This window comes from Nothoprocta perdicaria, unplaced genomic scaffold (genome assembly GCF_003342845.1).
Source record: "Nothoprocta perdicaria isolate Ctin4 unplaced genomic scaffold, notPer1 scaffold_398, whole genome shotgun sequence".
NCBI lineage: Eukaryota > Metazoa > Chordata > Aves > Tinamiformes > Tinamidae > Nothoprocta > Nothoprocta perdicaria.
In genome coordinates, this window is record NW_020455641.1 from 181,357 (window position 1) to 200,167 (window position 18,811).

The following is an 18,811-nucleotide window of genomic DNA, read 5'->3' on the forward strand; positions in this document are numbered from 1 at the left end:
CAGCTGCGCACGGAGGCCCGGGGAGGGCGCATGAATGTCGGCAGGGCCCCCGGGTCCAGGTACGCACAGAGGCCCAGGGGGACCGTATAAATGCCCACAGTGCCCCCTGGGCCAGATGCTCAAGGAGACCTGGGGAGGCCGCACGAAAACACGCAGCGCCTCCATAGTCAGGTATGTACAGATCCCTGGGGAGGCCGCACGAAAGCCTGCAGGGACCCCAGGACAAGTGCACATTAAGGCCTGGGGGGGTGCTGCACGAATGCCCACAGAGACCCCGAGGGCCAGGTGCACATGGAGGCATGGAGGGGCAGCACAAAAGCCCACTGGCCCCCCAGGGCCAGGTGTGCATGGAGGCCCCAGGAGGCCACATGAAACCCCGCAGGGCCCCAGGGGCTCAGAGTGCTCGGAGGCCCAAGGGGTCTCCACAAAAGCCCGCAGGGCTCCCAAGCCCATGTGCACAYGGAGGCCCGGGGGGACAGAATGAAAACCCGCAGTGCCCTTCAGGGCCAGCAGCACATGGAGGCATGGGGGGCGCTGCATGAATGCCCACAGGGACCCCGTGGCCAGGTACCCACAAAGGCCAGGAGAGTCCACACAAAACCCCGCAGGGGTCTGGGGGCCAGGCATGCACGGAGGCCCAGGGGGACTGCACAAAAGCCCACTGGGACTCCCAAGGCAAGGTGCGCACAGAGGCCCGGAGAGGCCGCACAAAATCCTGCAGGAACACAAAGGCTAGGTGCGCACAGAGGCCCTGGGAGGACACAGGAATGCCCGCAGGGACCCCGGGGCCAGGTGTGCATGGAAATCTGGGGGATTTCCACGAAAGCCTGCAGGAACCCCCATGGCCAGGTGTACACGGAGGCCCAGAGTGGGGGCTGCACGAATGCCCAGAGGGATCCCAGGGTTAGGTGCGCATGGAGGTCCAGAGGGGCAGAATGAATGCGCGCAAGGCCCCCATGGATAGGTGCGCATGGAGGCCAGGGGGGCGGKACGAAAGCCGACAGCTCCCCCGGGACCAGGTGCGCACAGAGGCCCAGCGGGGCTGCACGAATGCCTGTAGGGACCCTGGGGCCAGGTGTGCATGGAGGCCCAGGAGGGCTGTACGAATGCCCACAGGGCCCTCGTGGCCCAGTGCGTACGGAGGCCCTGGGGGACTGTACAAATGCCCGCAGGGACCACAGGGCCAGGGGTGCAAGTCCGCAGGGACCCTGGGGTCACATGCGCACGGAAGACTGGGGGGGCAGCACAAATACACGCAGGTACCATGGGACCAGGTGCACATGGAGGCCCAGAGAGGCCACACAAAAGCCCGCAGGCCTCCCAGGGTCAGGTACACATGGAGGCCCAGGGGAGGCTGCATGAAAGCCCACAGGGCCACAGGGGCCAGATACGCACRGAGGCCCAGGAGGCCCGTACGAATGCCCGCAGGGCCTCCGGGACCAGGTGCGCATGGAGGCCCAGGGACGCCACACATAAGTCTGCAGGACCTCCGGGCCCAGCTGCGCACGGAGGCCCAGGGGGCCGCACGAACGCCCGCAGGGTCACAGAGACTATGTGGGCATGGAGTCCTGGGGAGGCCACASAAAAGCCCGCAGGGCCTCCYGGGCCAGGTGCGCACGGAGGCAGGAGGGGACCACATGAAAGCCCGCAGGACCCCCGGGGATAGGTGCGTATGGAGGCCCAGGGAGGCCRCATGAATGCCCGCRGGGTCTCTGGAGCCAGGTGTGTGTGGAGGGCCAGGGAGGCCACACAAACTCTGCAAAGGGCTTTCGTGCGGCCTCCCTGGCCCTCCATGAGCACGTGGCACCTGGGGCCCTGCGAGTTTTCMTGTGGCCTCTCCATGCTTCCATGGGCAGTGGGCACAGGTGGCTCTGCATGCTTCTATGCTTCCTCTGTGCGCACTGGGGCCTGTGTACCTTACAGGCTTTCATGAAGCTTCCCTGGGTCTCCATGCACACTGGGCCGGAGAGGCTATATGGGCTTTCATGCAACCACTCTAGTTTTCCATGCGTGCTGTGCCCTAAGGCCCCGACGGACTTTCGTGTGGCCTCCCTAGGGTTTTGTGCACACGTGGCCCCTGAGGTCCTACAAGCTTTCGTGTGGCCTCCTYGGGCCACCATGCGCATCTGGACCCGGAGGCTCTGCGAGCCTTCGTGCGGCCCCACCGGGACTCCGTGTGCCCTGGGCTGGAGGGACCCTACAGGCTTGCTTGCAGCCTCCCCGGGACCCTCCTCTAGCTTCTAGGTCACAGAATCGCAGAATCACAGAAGGGKTGAGGTTGGAAGGGACCTCTCGAGATCATACAGTCCAACCCYCTGCTCCAGCAGGGACACCCGGAGCATGGGGCACAGGGTGGCATCCAGGCGGGTTTGGAAGATCTCCAGAGAAGGAGACTCCACAACCTCCCTGGGCAGCCTGTGCCAGGGCTCTGTCACCCTCACAGTGAAGAAGTTCTTCAAGAGTTTTCATACAAGAGTCTCCTCTCCTGGATGCCCCCCAATCTCATGGTGGGCTGCACTGACACCTGAGCACCATCACAGTCACTTCATGCGCACTGTGAGCCCGTTGCTCCCACAGCCCCCATGTGTGGGCAGCTCCCACGGCTGCAGCACTTATCGCACCTGCCATCAGCCAATATTTGTGGTGGCAGGGGCACAGCCAGCCCTGCAGCACTGATCCTGCACCGCCCACCCGCCCGCCCACCCACAAACAGCTTCTCTGGCCATGCTCCCCTGTGCTGTCCCGCTGTGACTTGGGCTGAGCAGTCACAGATGGCGCCCACTGCAGCTCTCCTGCTCTTGGGCCTCCTGAGCATGGTGGTTTCCAGTGGCACCAGCTGCCCAGCCTGCAACCTGGCAGCCCTGGCACCCGGCGCACGGCGGGACGCGCTCCTGGCGCTTGCAAAGCAGAACATCCTCTCCGAGCTCCGCATGCAGGAGCGGCCCAGCGTGTCACGACCCCTGTCCCGGGGGGCCCTGCTGGCAGCACTGAGCAGGGTCGGCACCCGCAGCCCACTATCTGCTGCCCCTCCGGCGCTGCCCCCCAGTGCCCAGCGCTACCAGGTGCTCAGCTTCGCCGAGTCAGGTCTGTGCATGACGCAACGGGACCGCGTGGACCCCAGCCACAGGGTCTTGGCAATGGGGGTGTCAGGAGAGCATCCCAACCAGCTGCTCCCTGCCCCTCGCTTCTTTTCAGGGGAGAGGGGCCCATGGTCACTGGGGCCGGTGTGGGAGCCCTGCTGAGCTGTTCTCTTGGGCGAGTGCATTTTCCCTGTGCTCTGTCTGCTCCTGCTGTGTTGATTTGGAGATGGTTTTAAGCCCAGATGCAGCTTTCAGGCTGTGAAGCTGTGTCTCTAAAGCCCACTCGCCCTTTGAAACAGGGCCCTGTCCCCGCTTCCTACCCAAAATGGTGAGCAGCTACTTTACACCCCCAAAACCAGCTGTGTTCCTGGGAGGAGAGGGCTTCCCAAAATGCGCTAAAGGGACCTGGCAAGTGTCACTGGAAAAACAGGGTCCTGTTTCTACCACTTCTGCCAGGCAAATGCAGCTTTCCCAGCCACTCTGTCCCAGGGCACATGGAAATCCAGGGGGGTCCTGGTGGTGTAAATCAGCATGATTGCGTTAAATTCAGGGCTGGTTTATGCAGCCAGATAACCAGCCCCCAAACCTTCCAGTAGCTTTCCTGAACACGTTGGTATTTGGTCAGAGAAGGTRACCCAGAGCTAAGCCTGGAACTGAGTGGTGGCTGCTTTATGGTAGAGTGAGGAAAAGCAGCAGTGGTGCAGGGAAACAGGGGGCAGAGACCTCCTCCAGCCCCCTGTCTCCTACTCCCTGGTTTGGACATGTCTCCTGTTTGCTCTGATCCCTGAACCCCTAGCCAGGAGAGTCCTCCCTGCTCAGCTCCTGACACTGTTCCCTGCTGTTTGCAGGATCCTCCACTCTGGGCAGAATTCGCCTGAATTTCCGCTTCACCCAAGAGCTGGGCAGAAGCGTTGAGATCCTGCAAGCCAGTTTGTACCTCTTCTGGGCATCCCCCGGCCCCGGCACACACCAGGTCACTGTAAAACTATTGGAGCCTGACCTGTCTGGGCCAAACATCACCATGGTCAGCAAGACATGGCTTGAGGTGCAGAGGGCTGGCTGGGCCTCGCTGGATGTGGGACAGGCCGTCCAGAGTCTCTTCAGCAAAGGGAGGCAGAGACTCACTGTAGAGCTGGAGACAGCAGAGGACTCAGGGTTTCCTCTCCTGGCTGGTCAGAGTGATTCCCACTGGCCATTTGTGGCAGCCCAGGCCCAGGAGAGGGCAGGTCATCGGGTCCAGCGGCGTGGCATCGACTGCACTGGAGACTCATGGATGTGCTGCCGCAAGGAATTCTTTGTGGACTTCAAGGAGATTGGCTGGGAGGACTGGATCATCCAGCCAGAAGGATATCACATGAACTATTGTGCTGGGCTCTGCCCTCTGCATATGGCTGGTATCCCTGGGCTTGCTGCTTCCTTCCACACAGCTGTCCTCAACCTSATCAAAGCCAGCAATGCTGATGCTGCTGTGGACTCCTGCTGTGTGCCTACACAACGCCGCCCCCTCTCCCTGCTCTACTATGACAGGGACAGCAACATTGTCAAGACCGACATCCCTGACATGATTGTCGATGCCTGTGGCTGTACGTAACCTCCTGCCAGAGGCAGAAGAGCAAGACCATTGCTGAGCGGGGCTTCCTCCTTTCTCAGCTCCGCTCCAGCARTGGGAGACCTAGAGAGTTGCTGAAGGATGGGGACCCTGCATTGGTGTTTTTAACTCTGAAGCTTGAAGCATCAGGGTGGTGATGAACCTGTAAGCCCTCTCCTCTTTGACCTCCTACACAGCTCCTTTCTCTCTTCATATCCTCCCAGGGATTCCTCTCTGCTCCAAACAGGAGCCCGAGAGCTGCTCCTGTTTGAAATCAACCCCTTCTGCCTGCAGGACTCTGCAAAAAAAAACCCACATAGTTAGCTGGTTTAGAGCAACCTCTGCCCTCTCCAGTGCTGGTCYCATGGCCAAGGCCATAGTGCAGCCCTTGGTGCTGCAATGGGAACATGTCCTTCTCAGGGAACGTGTCCCAGCCCTGGCCAGTGGGGCTGGGCTGCTGGGGAAGACACGAACCTGAGAACAAGTCGGAGCTGCCAAGGTCAGAGCAGAGAGCTCCAGCTCCAGGGTCCCACTCCAACTAGACTTGAGACTGAAGAGACTGAAGAAGGGGAAACTGCTCACCATGGTGGGGGCAGTGCCTCCCTCTCCAAGCATCCCAGCTCTCTGCTATTCAATAAAAGAGCCCAGGCTCAGTGTGTGCAGATGTGCATGCACCTGTGTGTGCCCTGTTACTAGCCAGCACATTCTCTCCCCATCCCCAAAGGGCAAGGTGCCGGACAGACCCCAGTACAGGCAGTCTGGAGACAGCTGCCCTTTCCCTCTCCCCTTGCTCAGCCTCATCAGGGGACCTTTTGGGGGACTGTCCCTGGGACTTGCACAAGCAGCTGGGGACACGGATGCTGTGGGAAGATATGCAGGAGCCTGATCAGAGACAGGGCGATTTGAAGGGATTTGGAGGTTTATCTCTGTGTCCAGCTCTGCCATGCTCAGTCCTCTTCTAGCCAAAAGCTTGATATAAAACCCAGTCAGACGGGCTGGGCACCCATCAATGGCTGCAGACTAGCCAGCCTCACACTGCTGCCGTCCTGCCACTTCACTGCCTTCTCTGGAGAGGCAGTCAGGACCCATGAAAGAGACCACTGCCATGGGAGTGTGGTGATTCTCTGAAGAAGTTACCAGTCCTTGGCTAGGCTCAATTTCCCATTCCACCAAAACCATTGGCCATTTTCATCCCAATTCAGGACAAAACAAAGCAACTCCTTCCCCTTCAACAGTGGACAGTGGCTCCCAGGCAAGTCCAGCAAAGCTGCAGTGCCTGCAGCACCTGCCTTTGCCTGCAACCCCACAGCAGCTCCCTTGCTGGGCAACTGCCAGCACATCCCTGTCCTGCGGCCAGGACAGGAGCCACTGCCCTGTCCCTGCTCCTTCCAAACTGGCCAAGCAGGACGTGTCCGTGCCGTGAGAGCTGAGGACAAAGGGCAGTGCAGACACATCAGCTCCGTTATGTAATCCTGCATCAGGGTTTCTCCATTGCTTCATGCGGGTCTCTCATGTGAGGACCGAGAGAACAGTAAGTGGTGCTGGCCRTGGGAGAGGGCAGCTGATGCCAGGGGCCCCTGGGGATGACTGGAGCTGCCAGCAGCTCCAGGGGGAGCAGAAACAGGAGGGTGTTGCCCCAAGGAAGCTGAAACCCCTTGGGGAGGGTGAAGCCACCACAAGAGCAGATGGTGTCYGACTGTGCTGTGGGGGGGGGCTGTGCTTCCACAGAGCCCTGCCAGGGTGGGGGGCTGCAGAGTGGCACCTCCCTGCCCTGCTGCCTGCAGGAGTCAGCCCAAAACAGCTCCCACCGACCCAGGAGCTGCACACACAGGGTGGAAGTCTTGGGGATCGATACTGTCTGGGACCCAAGGCCACTTGCGCAAGCCCAAAGAGAGTTTGGTGTTTATTTTTTTGTTTATTTTTCCCCCTTCTTTTCCAATGCCTCTTTTTCACTGTCTGTGTTTATTCAACAAACAGTTCTCCWGGGGCTAGTGTGCAGTTTTCGAGGTTGCAGCAGGCAGGGGTAGAAAGGGGCCAGGAGAGGGGCAGCAGAAGCTCCTGGCACACGATGAAGGTCCCTGTTTGAAAGCCTGTCCTCAGCACCCACAGTCGAGCTTCACTCTGTGTTTTGCCGGTTCACAGAGGCTCTCAGCACAACCTGGTACACGAGTGGCTGCTGCAGCAGCTTCTGGTACAGCTCCTGGTGCAGCTCCTGGTGCAGACTGACCCCCCACACCTGGGAGTTTTCCCCATGGCTATCTCCCCTTGCCCAGGCTGCTATGCAGCTGTCCCCACGTGCCACCAGGCAGACATAGCCGGGGGACATGAGGATTTGGCCAGCTCAGTGCACTCAGAAAGCAGGGGCCAAGCCGCTCAGCCCCTTCCCTTTTACGAGCAGGTTGGGACGGGGCAAGGCACATTGTCCTGGGAATTTACCCAGCGTTGGAAAACACATTTCCTCAAGTGCCTTCAAGCAATGGGTATCCCAGAGCAGCACGGTCCAGGGCTCCGCACAACAAACTCTCTGTGTACACAACRTCTGCATCAGGAAACAGGACATGGGGATCTAGCCCACAGCCCCCTTCCCACACAGAGAAAGGGCAAAGGACCACCACAGCAGGGGATCAAGCAGTAGCAGCCTGGCCTGGAGAGCCCCAGAGGTAAGGAAGGGAGTGCTTAGGAGCAAGGGGCCCGGCAAACGAGGCACATCTGCCTGCAGTCCTCTACCTGTCAACAGGACTTCCTGCTCCACYGAAGCTGTCCTAGTTCAAGTTCTGGTGCAAGCTGTCCTGGTGAGCAAAGAGCACCAAGCTAGGTGCTCCGGTGAGAATCACAGAATCACAGAATGGTTGAGATTGGAAGGGACCTCTCGAGATCATCTAGTCCAACCCCCCTGCTCCAACAGGGACACCCAGAGCACGGGGTACAGGGTGGCATCCAGGCGGGTTTGGAAGATCTCCAGAGAAGGAGACTCCACAGCCTCCCTGGGCAGCCTGTGCCAGGGCTCTGTCACCCTCACAGTAAAGAAGTTCTTCCTCAGATGGAGATTAAACTTCCTGTGTTTTAATTTATTTCCTTTACCCCTTGTCCTGCCACTGGCCACCACTGAGAAGAGTTTGGCCCAGCCCTCTTTACATTCTCCCCTCAGGTATTTGTACATATTGATCAGATCCCCTCTCAATCTTCTCTTCTCCAAGATAAATAGGCCCAAGAAGGCAAGAAATCCTGACAGCAGCAGTGTGCCATGAGCTAATGCAGTGGCCCAGTAGGCACCATCCCTCCATGGTCCTTACAGGGTCCCTTCTCCCTGTACCATGACACCAGACTTCTCCCAGGGCCCCTTGCTCACACTTCAGAGGGGGTCATCTCAGGCCACAGGACATCATCTCGCTGCTCCACAGGGGCATAAGTCTGATGGGGAGAGACCAGGTTTCCCCACCCCATTCCCGGGCAACGGGGTGGGAACGGCCACCCCATTGCCCAAGCCTGGGGCAGGAGGCTCCAGGCAGACAGGGTTGATCAGTTAGTGCTCTGTGCCTTGGGCTGCATCAGGTACAGAAGGGAACAGGGAGTGTTGAGGGTGCTGTTCCCTCTGCCTGTAATCCAAGAGGGGATGAGGACGTGCGGCTGCTGTCGGCAGCTCCTGGAAGGAGCCTCTGCCAGTATCAACAGACCCTGAAGCAAAGGTCCAAGCGTGCGCTGTGCCAGGTGTCTCTTGGCAAGGCCAGGCGCACGAGGGAGGGGTGGGAATTCCTGAAAGCCTCTGATATTGCCTTGAAAAGGGCTAATTTTGAGTTTCTGTCTCCCAGGCAGTTTCCCACCTGCAGCCTCCGGCTCTGGGATCCCCGGACCGTGCCCAGGCCGGGGCTCGGCTGGAGGGGGCACGAGGGCTCCTGGCGCCGCCAGGCGGCACCAGTGGGCTGCAAGAGCTGCCCTGGGCGCTGGTGCCTGCGGGGAGAAGGGCTTTGCCTACGGGCAGGCAAAGCCCCACACCCTGGCCGAGGCTGGTGCTGCTGCTCCCTGGAGCAGTGCCCAGCTGCTAGGCAGAGCCACCCAGGCGCAGGCCCTGCAGCCAGTGCCACGTGCAGATGCTGAGGAATGATCTTTTGGGGGTCCTTGCTTAGTCCAGGCCTTTAGCGCTGCTGGATTGGGTCATCAGGTGCCACCGCTGCCCCACCGGACACAAGGTCGGAGGCCCAAAAGCCATGTGTGCAGTGAGTGCTGGGCCTCAGGGGGACCTAGGGGGTATTTTGGTCAGCATGGTCCCTGGGCTTTGCTTTCTGGGAACTGCTTAATCAACAACATGGTTACACAATGGGTGCAAGAACCACTCACAGCTCTGCACTGACCCCTGGCCTAGATCCGGTGGCCAGTCACGGGGGGCAGGTGGATCGGATGCTCTCGCTTGGCTGGAGGTGAATTGGGGGCTCGCAGGGGGACTGAGTGATGCTGGCCAGTTCTCGGTGGTCCTGGCAGATCCCAGGTGTTTAATCTCTTTTGGGAGATGTTGCTGATCAGCCTGGAAAGGAGAGAGGAGCAAAACATCATTCTCCCTCTTTGCCCCATTCTCCCTCTTTGCCTTCACCCCAAACTCTGTCATGCTGTGCCCGTCCCTGGCTCTTCAGAGCTAGCAGGGAAGGAGGAATTCAGCAAGCTGGTGTGCCTCAGTTTCTCTTTCCTATGCGCGTGGTACAGCATGGTTGCTGAGAGGAGGAACTGACACAGAGCCTCACAAAGGTCTCTGGTTCCTTGCTGCCTGTCACCAGTGCTGGTCCATGTGCCAGCTCAGGATCCCCCCAGCCTCCCGCACTTGGAAAGAGTGTCAGACACAGGGATCCGGCCCTGTGCACAGGGTAAAGGCAGGAGCGCTCCTACTTTGTGGGAAATTTAAGCTGCCCAGAGCAGGTGTATAACACTAAGCATCTGCAGAAGTGTATGCACACTGCAGAGAATACATGCACACACATTTGTGGCCCTACACATGCTCCCTGTCATGGGCTGGTGGTTCTTGCTGACATGCATGTGTTTTGCATGTGAGCATGAGTGAAAACATCCCTGTGCATGCAGATGCATGAGCAAGCACACTGCCACTGCCCCTGTGCCGTAGTGCCCGAGGAAACACTGCACGCCCAGCCCTGCTGCAGCACAGGCTGCGCTGGCTACGTGCTGCCTGCAGCCAGTGCTCACAGGCCCCGTGGGAGCTGTGCCCCAGGCCAGGCTGTGCCCGCTCTTTCCTCCCTGTTGACATTCCTGGGCTATTCTGGGAGCTGCCAGCAGGCCCAGCCAGCTGAGGACTTTGCCCCTTGCACTATGGTTGCATCATCTCCAGCAGGTACTTTTTCCCAGACAGMCCACTCTGTTTACCTGTCACCTCTGCTTGACCAGAAGCAGGGGCTCTGTGTGGTCGAGACCTTGAATTCAGTGCCACATGGCACAACGGGCAGGAGACATGGGCCAGCTGGCTGGCAGGCTCCCGCTACACCCTGTGATCCTTGAGCTGGCACAAGAGCACTGGGCCCTCTCACTGCCTCTCCAACCACCTTTGGGAGTTTTCTACAGCACCCTGCCCAGTGTTCAGGCTGTGCCTTGCTGCAAGCGCTCTGTATCTGCGACTCAGACTATGAGGAACTTTCTCAGGGTGCTGTGACATTGCCGTCAGTGAGCCCTCTGCATACGCAAAGATGTATCCTAATCTGGGGTAGAAGTATGTGGCCCTTTCCTGGCCTTGCCCTGCTCTGTCCTGACCTCAGGCTGGATTAAGCATTGCCAAGGGTTAGGCTGAGATCCCCAAACTCATAACAGGCAAGAAGTGACAAAAGCCCAGAGATAAGGGCTTTTGGATACAGGTCCCAGGGATCTGCAGATGCGTTTTGGCAGCTGCTTCCACCAGCTCCTGCTGGGTCCCAATCTGTGGGAAATTGGATTGTCCCCAGGGCAGGCAGGGGGGGCAACAGTGGTTGGGAAGCAGCTCACAGGCTGGGGAGGCAGTGAGGGACCCAGAGCAGGGCAGGCCAGGAGGTTCATGGCAAAGAGGGAAGCCAGGATTCTCCCCCAGGCTGCTCCAGGACCCGGCTTCCCCCACCCGGGTAGGATTTGCCCCAGGTCCCTATAGATTTGGGGCCCACAGAAGAGCTCGGGTCCCAGTGCACCCGGCCGGACTGGGGAACGTGATGAGAGCATCCGGCCGGACCTTTGTGCCCCCCACACGGGGCAGCGGGACCTGCAGACTGGGCAGAGCCGGCACCTCGGGGCTCTGCGTAGTCCCTCGTGGGGACCCCGTCGTCCCGCGCGGCGCCGCGCGCCCTGCTGCTCCCCCGACAAGGCAGAGCACCACCCACCCCTGCCGCGGGGGGGCTAATCCCGGTAATCCCCCGCCCCGGCTGCAACTCGACGGGACGGGACGGGCAGGTGAGCCGGCCAATGGCGGGGGGGCGCCGGGCCCGCCCCCGGCCGCAGGTGCCCAAAGCGGGCGGGAGGCGCCGCGCCACTCCTGGCCCGTCTCGTCCCGCTCCTGCCCGTCGGTGCCGATGGCAGCGCGAGGCGCGGGCCCGTGGCTGCTGCTGGCGGTGCTGCTGCTGCGCGCGGCGGCGGAGCCGGAGCCGCGCTGCCCGTCGTGCTCGGAGCGGCGGCTGCTGGAGGAAGCGGCCAAGCGGCAGCTGCTGGACAAGCTGCGGCTCCGCGAGCGGCCGCGGCTCGCGCACGCCGTGCCCCGGGCCGCCCTGGCCCGCGCCCTGCGTCGCCTGCAGGCGGCCGGTACCCGCCGCGGCCCCGAGCGCGACGAGCGGGGCTACGATATCATCAGCTTCGCGGAGCCAGGTGGGTGCGGGCAGCCCCGGGCGGTTGGGCCGGGCAGGGCGGTGCCGTGGAGTTTCCCTCGGCGGCACCGGCACCGTATCCCCCTCCATCGGCATACCTCACAGGGCGGGAGGTTGCAGGGAGCTGCTCAGCCTGGAATTAAACCACTGCATGGTGGGCTCGCTCTGCTGCGGTGACCTTCCTGTGCAGCTCATGAGTGGGCTCATGTGCAGGAGTGGGATTCCTCCCATTATACTGAACTGGTTGATCACACTGCTGTACTCCTGAGTGTTGCTACTCCTGGTTCATTCCTGAAGAATGGGTGAGCCCCAGGTGCTTAGGGCTCCTCATAGTGGCATGAGCGGACTGCCTGGATGGGTTCCCTGGGAGGCTGGAAGCAACTTGCAGCATCCTATGCGGAGCAGGGAATGGGCCAGGTGAGAGCAGCCCCCCTGCCCCTTTTGTTGCCCCTTCCCCCAGGTGGGGGGAAACAACAGCCCTGGGAAGGCAGATGGGAGAGTTGGTGGGGACTTGGTGGGTCTGTCCTGGGAAGCAGTAAGAGGAGATGTGTGCATGCTGCTGCCACCCCCTGCAGTGTTTGCCTTATCTTCCCTCTCCTTTCCTAGAGCCCATGTCACCCTCCCACACCAGGCTGCGCTTCCAGTTCAGCGGAATGCAAGACCAGGACATTCACCTCCTGGAGGCCCAGCTCTGGCTCTACCTTAGAGTTCCTCGAGACCTGGTAGCCAACCTCACCCTGAGTGTCTTTCTTGCTGGTGAGGAAGGTGACTTGGCCAGGGGCAATCGCACACTGTTGGGCGAGAGGCAACTGAGTGCCAAGGGCAGTGGCTGGTGGACCTTTTCCCTCATGCCTGGCCTCCAGAGCTTCTTTGACGGAGAGCACAGGACTCTGTGGTTGGACCTAGAAAACCTTGTGGACAGGGGCAATAACATGGCTGTGATAAATGCTAATCGGTCCCACCAGCCTTTCCTCGTGGCCAAGGCAAAGGTGCAGGAGCTGGATCACCATGTAGCCAAGCGCAGCCTCCGCTGCAGCCAGAACTCTAACCTCTGCTGCCGCAAGGACTATTACGTGGACTTCCGAGACATTGGCTGGAATGACTGGATCATTAAACCTGAGGGCTACCAGATAAACTACTGTGTGGGCCAGTGCCCTCTGCACGTGGCGGGCAGCCCTGGGATGGCCTCTTCCTTCCACACAGCTGTCTTCAACCTTGTCAAAGCTAATAACATCCAGGCATCAGGGCACTCCTGTTGCGTGCCCACACGGCGCCGGCCACTTTCGGTCCTCTACTTCGACCGCAACAGCAATATTGTCAAGACTGATATCCCTGACATGATCGTTGATACCTGTGGCTGTAGCTAGGGATAGGGGAGCCATGTTAATACCTCCTACCTCCCCCAGGAACAGCTTTCTGGGCACTTGGGGTCAGGGGAAGTTTCTCCCTTCAGTTGGATTGTGGTGTGACGGACCCACGTGGGAAGCTTGGGGGTGGGGGGGATGCTCATCTTGGGCATCGCCTCAGGTCTGGGAGCTGTGGGGACACATGGACCAGAGCAAGGCCACCTTGCACTGCCTGGGTCTGAGCTGTGTGCAATTAGTGGCTCTGGACATATCTGCCCTGATGCAGCGTTCCTGGTGTGTGGAGCTGATCCCACACCTCTGGGGGATGCAACCCCTCTGGGCATGGACTGGGAGGGGGGGGGGACCTGCCTTGCTCATGTTCATGGGGTCTGGTTGCAGTTTGAGACCCAGTTCCTTGGGAGCAGAGCAGGGTGGGGTGGAGAAATGAGTTGGTTTTCCTCCAAGCAGGAAAATGAGGCAGGAAAAAGCAGTCCTGCTTCTCTCCACCGCAATAAAACTTGCACCAAATGTGGGCTATAGTGTGGGATGGATGGAGCGAGGCACCAATACCAGATTTGAAAGGTGAGGGTGGAGACTGTCAGTGAACCCCCAAAATGCAGTGACTAGACCCAGTCCCTGATCCCAGAAGGACACAAGGCTGTGAAGGAAGGTGTTGCTTCCTAACCAGTCTCCCTCCTGTATCCCCTTTCATTCCCTGGGATGGGTGGACCTTTCCTGCACCCCTTTGGGTTCTTCCAGCCCAGTGCCTCCATATAGGAGGCTAGAGTCAGATTTTTGCCTTAGAGACTGTACTAAAGGTGCAGTTTTATTTGCAACTTTACAATTGCTACTATTTTATTGTGGAGGTTTCTGCAGCTGTTGGGACTCTTTCGTCATCTGTCTTGTCTGCTCATCTTTCTATTGAGGATCCCACTCTGCCTTTGCCTTCTTGGTACTGATGAATGCAGTGTGCCCACAGGGACTGTGCTTTTAACTTATTTTAATATTTTGGTACAGCTTCCCCAATAAATGAGTGGAAACACAACATCCAGGCTCTGACTGTTTTCTTCTGACACCACCTGCATGAAGAAGTGGGGAAATGGTCCTATGTGGCCAGAAGGTTCTGGAGTTAGAGCAGAAACAGGTCTGCAAGCTGTTGGTGCCTGTGGCAGTACCTCTGCTCTGTGGGTTGCATCTGCAAGGCTTGCTGGTGTTCCCAGCTGTGGTACCTCTCACAGCTCTGGATGAGCTGGGCTGTGCAAGGGGCTTTTGCCCATGTGAGCTCGGTATGGGTGAAAGGGCAGGGGTTTGCGCACCAGCTCAGGGCATGAGTTTTGAAGGAGATGGTTCCTGGCAGAGCCTGGCCCTGGGGGACTGTTGGCCACCCGGCTGAACCCCGAGAGGAACTCCAAGTGGCACAGTTCTGGGAACATTGACCCTAAGCGATAAGCCACGGCCAGCACCTGAATCCTGTGACCCCACTGCAAACACCAGCAAGCTCTGCTCTCGAGCACCCCCCACCTCCTGGCCCCGTCCCAGAGTCTGCTGCTGGTGGGATGGGGGTGCATTTGTGGGGAGGCACAAGGGTGATGCCATTTGCTCATCCCTCCAGGCCAGCCTGGGGCCTGATTGCACAAACACATGCTCAAAGCTCAGCTTAGGGCTGCTTTATCTGGGGACAGCCCCTCTAGCTCTCCCAGCTTGGCCCTGCTCGGCGTCCTGGTCAAAGGGCAGCTTTCCCCAGCTGACTGCAGCAGGCACCCCTGGCCGGGGGTGCAACCACAGCCCTGTGCCCAAAAATAGCTCTGCTAGCAGGGGGAAGCCGGCTGCACCTGCAGGATGCTCAAGCCTCCTGGGATCTCCTGCAGCCCCAATACATCGATGACATGCAGGGGGTGTCTCTGGTCCCCATGGGGTGTCTGCGTGCTGCTATATGTGTGCCAAGAGAGGCAGCACGCAGGTCATGCGATTGCATGGGAACTGTGCACAAAAAAAAAGTCACAGCATCTGAGCTCTGTCCCCGTACTGCACTGCTGTTCTAGCCAGCACGACTGGCGCAGTGAGCATTCCACAGAGATGCCAGATGCCTCCTCTTCTCCTTGGCCGGTGCTTTGCCCGTGGCAGTGGGCATGGGGAGGGGGCTGCCCACAGGCATGTTTCTAGCACACTGACTCACTGACACACTGACACACTAACCCACCAGCCTAGAGCAGTATGCTGGGCAGGCTGCAGGGACTACTTAATCCTTAATCTGCTGGATAATCTGGCCCTGCTTTGAGCTGCTTTAACTTTCTTAAACAGAAGGCCAAGATTAGCCTTGAGGGTGGGAGACTGCAGTGGGGCTGCTGAAGCCCCAGGGAGTTGGGAGGGCTGCCCGTGGGCTGCTTCCATTCACTCGAAGCTAAGGCAGGGCTGACCCAGCCTGGGTGGCTCTGGGTGTCCCCCAAGGGCTGTGGCGGGTGGCTCTGGGACACTCACAAGGCCCTGGAGGGGGGCAGGGTGACGCTGGCCCCATGCAGAGCCCAAGGCTGGCGTGGACCTTACCTGACAGTTTGGCCAGGGTCACACTTGGCTCAGGAGTAAATCTGTGCTGAGCTGATTATGTGTGTTACAAAACTTGCATGGAGGAAACGCTCTCACCTGCAGCCCTCACCTTGGGTCCAATGCTGTGGGATTGAACCCACTGCAGCACCTCAGAGACTCCCTAGAGGCCCAAACAGTGGTTCCCCTTTCACACAAAGGAAAGAGGAGGCCATGCAGGCGTCACTATCACCACACAAGTGCTGGGGGCTCGCTGGTGAACATGGACATCCCTGCTCGCACCTCACCCGCTCTCGCTCCTGTGACCGGCAGGAGAAGCGGGTGCTCCCAGGCCAGGACAGGTTGACATATGCAGACAGGTTGAGAGATGAGGTGACCTGAACTCATATAGCAAATCACACACAGTGCCCTGCTCTGGGGGGGGGGGTCCCCTCTGGGTAGCAGAGTGCATTTCCCAGGGCTTGGGCTGCACAGGAAAGCTGCTCTGGGCCAAGTGCTTGATGGCAGGAAGGGCACCCGAGGACAGGCTAATGCTGGGCAAGGCAGAGCGCCCGCAGCTCGGGTAATCCTACTAAGAGGCTCCAGGTCGGGCAGGGAGTGCAGCACCACTCACCTCCGTCTTTCACCTTCTCTGCAAGACCTTCAAGGCTTGCACTAGACCAGGCAGCAACACAGGGCTGGCCACAGCTAGGAACAGCAGCAAGGCAGGGAGAAAATGGGTTTACTTGCCTGGGCAAGTGCATGCAGTGTGTCCCTGAGCAGGCTCTTAGCTCCTCAATGTCCCCTGGGGAAAGCCCTTTGCCTTCTGCAAGAGCTGGGGCAGGGGCAGAAGTGAATTGGGTCCCGGAGGCAGGAGTGGGGCTTGGGGACAGTTCAGAACCAGTGTCTCCCCACCTGCACCCTGCTGGCATCAGTGCACGTTGTCACATTCTGTCCAGGAGTGGATGGGCAAAGGCCACTTTCCCTGAAATAGCTACTTGTACCTCAGGCCGGCCTGGCCCTTCCCCTGCATTTGGTCACTGTGGCAACCCCCCCATAGGATGGGGACTGACCTTCGGTGTGAAAAGCAAACAGTGAAACAGGGCAAAGAAGGGCTGCCCAGGTGAGAAATTCATTTCCCTCTTAACTTCCCCTCCTCCCCCCACCACAATTCCTGGAGTTCCCAGGCCCCCTTTCCAGCTTTCACTTAGGTCCTCACGTTGTTCCTGCCTCCCTCTGCTGTGCAGGCTCTGTCCTTGTTCTGCTTTCCCTCCCTGCACAACAGGACCTGGCTCGCTGCATGCGCAAGGCTGGTCTTGTGATGGGCAGAGGAACTGGCTGCCTCTGGAGAAGCCCTTTGGGGAAGGAGGTGGGTGGCTCGGCCATTTGCTCCCCGCTCTGCTGCAGCTGCCACTCTCTGGGTATTGTTAGTTCAGTGACAAAGACGTCACGCTGGACTTGACTTTGGTCTCCTGGTGGGAGCGTGCAGATGTGGTGATGGGTGGCACAGCCAGCAGCATGGGAGGGAAAATCACTACTGGGTCCTCAAGATACTCTCAGGTGCTCAGGGAGTGTTCTCAGCCCTTCCACCTCTGATGTCACGAGGACTTAGTCATGATGGATGCTGGACAGGACGCCAAAGCCCGGGAGCCAGGGCTGCATAGGGGTTGGTTGGCAGAGCTGACAGGGCAGTGCAGGCAGGTGGGAACATGGCCAGGCCAGATTTGGAGGGCAGAAAAATCTGTCAGAAACAGAGACATTGCAGCTGAGCAGGGAGATACCCCGGAGACCCTTAGGGGCAGCACCAGGGGGATTGCTGGGCACCTTGGGCACATATGCATGGTGATGGTGGTCTCCATTGCTGCAAGACTAGGATGGCAGGGAGTGGGGGTCCAGTGAGCCCCAGGAGACAGGCTGAGATAGACTTGGCCTCCCAGGTGGAGGGGAGCCCCTGGCACTGCTGTCCTGCTCCCTGAGCCCCCAAAGCTGCCCGCACAGGGAGGACAGAGGGGTTGCCTGGCCTGTGCCAGCCCCAGCCTGGGTAGGGCTTGGGGACCTGCCCCTTCACCAGGAGCTAAGCCCGAATCCCCAGTGCCCCATGGCCTTTCCCCAGATGAAGCAAGAGAAAGAGAGGGAGGCCCAGGAGTCACCCTGACCTGCGGGTCAGGGCACCCTCAGGGGGTCTGCTCTGAGGAGGCTGCACGCGGAGTGCGAGGGACCCGCGGCCGCCAGGGGGCGCGACCCGCCGAGCGCAGGGGCCCCGGCGTCCGGGCCGCGCCGTCGGAGACCGCGGGACGCCCGGCGGAACCGCGAGCGGCCCCCGCGAGCGCGCCCGGCGGGCGGAGTTTCCCGCCGGTCCCCGTCGTGCCTCCAAACCTCAGAGCAGCCCTGCCCGGGCGGGCAGGTCCCCATGCAGCGGTGTCCCCTGGGCGGTGTCGCCTCTGCCGCGGGACGAGGAGCCTGCGTCTCCCTGCTCCCTCCTCCGGGGGCCCCAAGCACCTCTTGGCCCTCCAGGATGCTGCAACAGGCGAAGCAGGGGAGTCCCAAGCTGGTGGCCGCTGTGCCCTGTCCCTCGGTCAGGGAGTCAACTCCTGCGGGTGGTCTCCTGTGGCCCCGCATGTGCGCTGTGCGCACGCCTGTTCTGCACGTGTGCATGCTCACAGTGATGCGCTGCGTGCACAACTGCGTGCGTGCACAACTATGCACATGCAGAAAGGCGTGTGTTTGTGCTTCACACACTGGCACACGTGCAGGGCTGCGTGCCTGCTCTCTGCACATGTGTGTGCCCTACGCATGCACGCGCACAAGTCCCACTTGCGCACATGTCAGTTCTTTGTGAGTGTGTGTGAGCACTACGTGTGTGTGCACAGCAATGCACAGGCTGCGTGTGCGCTCGCTCCTGTGCGTGTTCACGAGTGAACACGTGCGCACCTCTGTCTGGACACGCACCCACGCGTGTGGAGGGAGAGCGCGGCCCGCGCGTGTGCAGGGCCGTCGCGTGCGCGCGTGTGCGGGATCCAGCCCGGGTTTTCCGAGTGGCTGGAGCCAGTCGCGTTCCCGGTCGGGGTCTCCGTCCCGAGCGCGCTCGGCGCCGCCGCCGCCTCCCAAGTTGGCGGAGCGGGTCCCGCCGCCCGGCGGCTCCGCGAGTTTTGCCGGGACGCGCCGCCCCCGCGGGGCTCCGGCAACTTTCTCTGAGGGCCCGGGGCGGAGCGGGAGAGGGGCCGAGGCAGGACGGGCGCCGCCGGAGCAGTGCGGGGGGCGCCGCGCCGTCCCGTCCCGACCGCTGGCGTCCCCCTGGATGTGCCGCTTCTTGTTCGGACCGAGTCGCCGCTGGGAACCGGATCAGCATAGAGCCGCGGGACCCGCCCGCGTCGCCCTGGACCGCTCGGAGGTAGGAGCCACTGTGGCCGTCTGGCAGGTCGGGGTCGCGGGCAGAGGTTGGGGGGGTCCCGCGGACGGCGC

At 60.4% G+C, this 18,811-nt stretch overlaps 3 protein-coding genes across 3 annotated transcripts in view; all 3 read left to right on the forward strand.

The window, feature by feature from the left end:
* The first annotated feature begins 2,785 nt into the window (after positions 1–2,785).
* On the forward strand, positions 2,786–5,274 carry LOC112952252 (inhibin beta C chain-like). Its single transcript, XM_026045074.1, has 2 exons — positions 2,786–3,084; positions 3,929–5,274. Exons 1-2 carry the CDS (start codon positions 2,814–2,816, stop codon positions 4,669–4,671), a joined length of 1,014 nt encoding a protein of 337 aa, XP_025900859.1. The 5' UTR covers positions 2,786–2,813; the 3' UTR covers positions 4,672–5,274.
* Positions 5,275–11,195: 5,921 nt separating this feature from the next.
* LOC112952276 (inhibin beta C chain-like) lies at positions 11,196–13,744 on the forward strand. Its single transcript, XM_026045097.1, has 2 exons — positions 11,196–11,484; positions 12,090–13,744. The coding sequence occupies exons 1-2, from the start codon at positions 11,196–11,198 to the stop codon at positions 12,848–12,850; spliced, it is 1,050 nt and encodes a 349-aa protein (XP_025900882.1). The 3' UTR covers positions 12,851–13,744.
* Positions 13,745–18,634: 4,890 nt separating this feature from the next.
* GLI1 (GLI family zinc finger 1) overlaps positions 18,635–18,811 on the forward strand; it is a 16,720-nt gene continuing 16,543 nt past the window's right edge. Inside the window, exon 1 of the mRNA XM_026045070.1 lies at positions 18,635–18,740. The gene's annotated coding sequence lies outside the window, so the exon portion shown is untranslated. The remainder of the gene's footprint in view (positions 18,741–18,811) is intronic.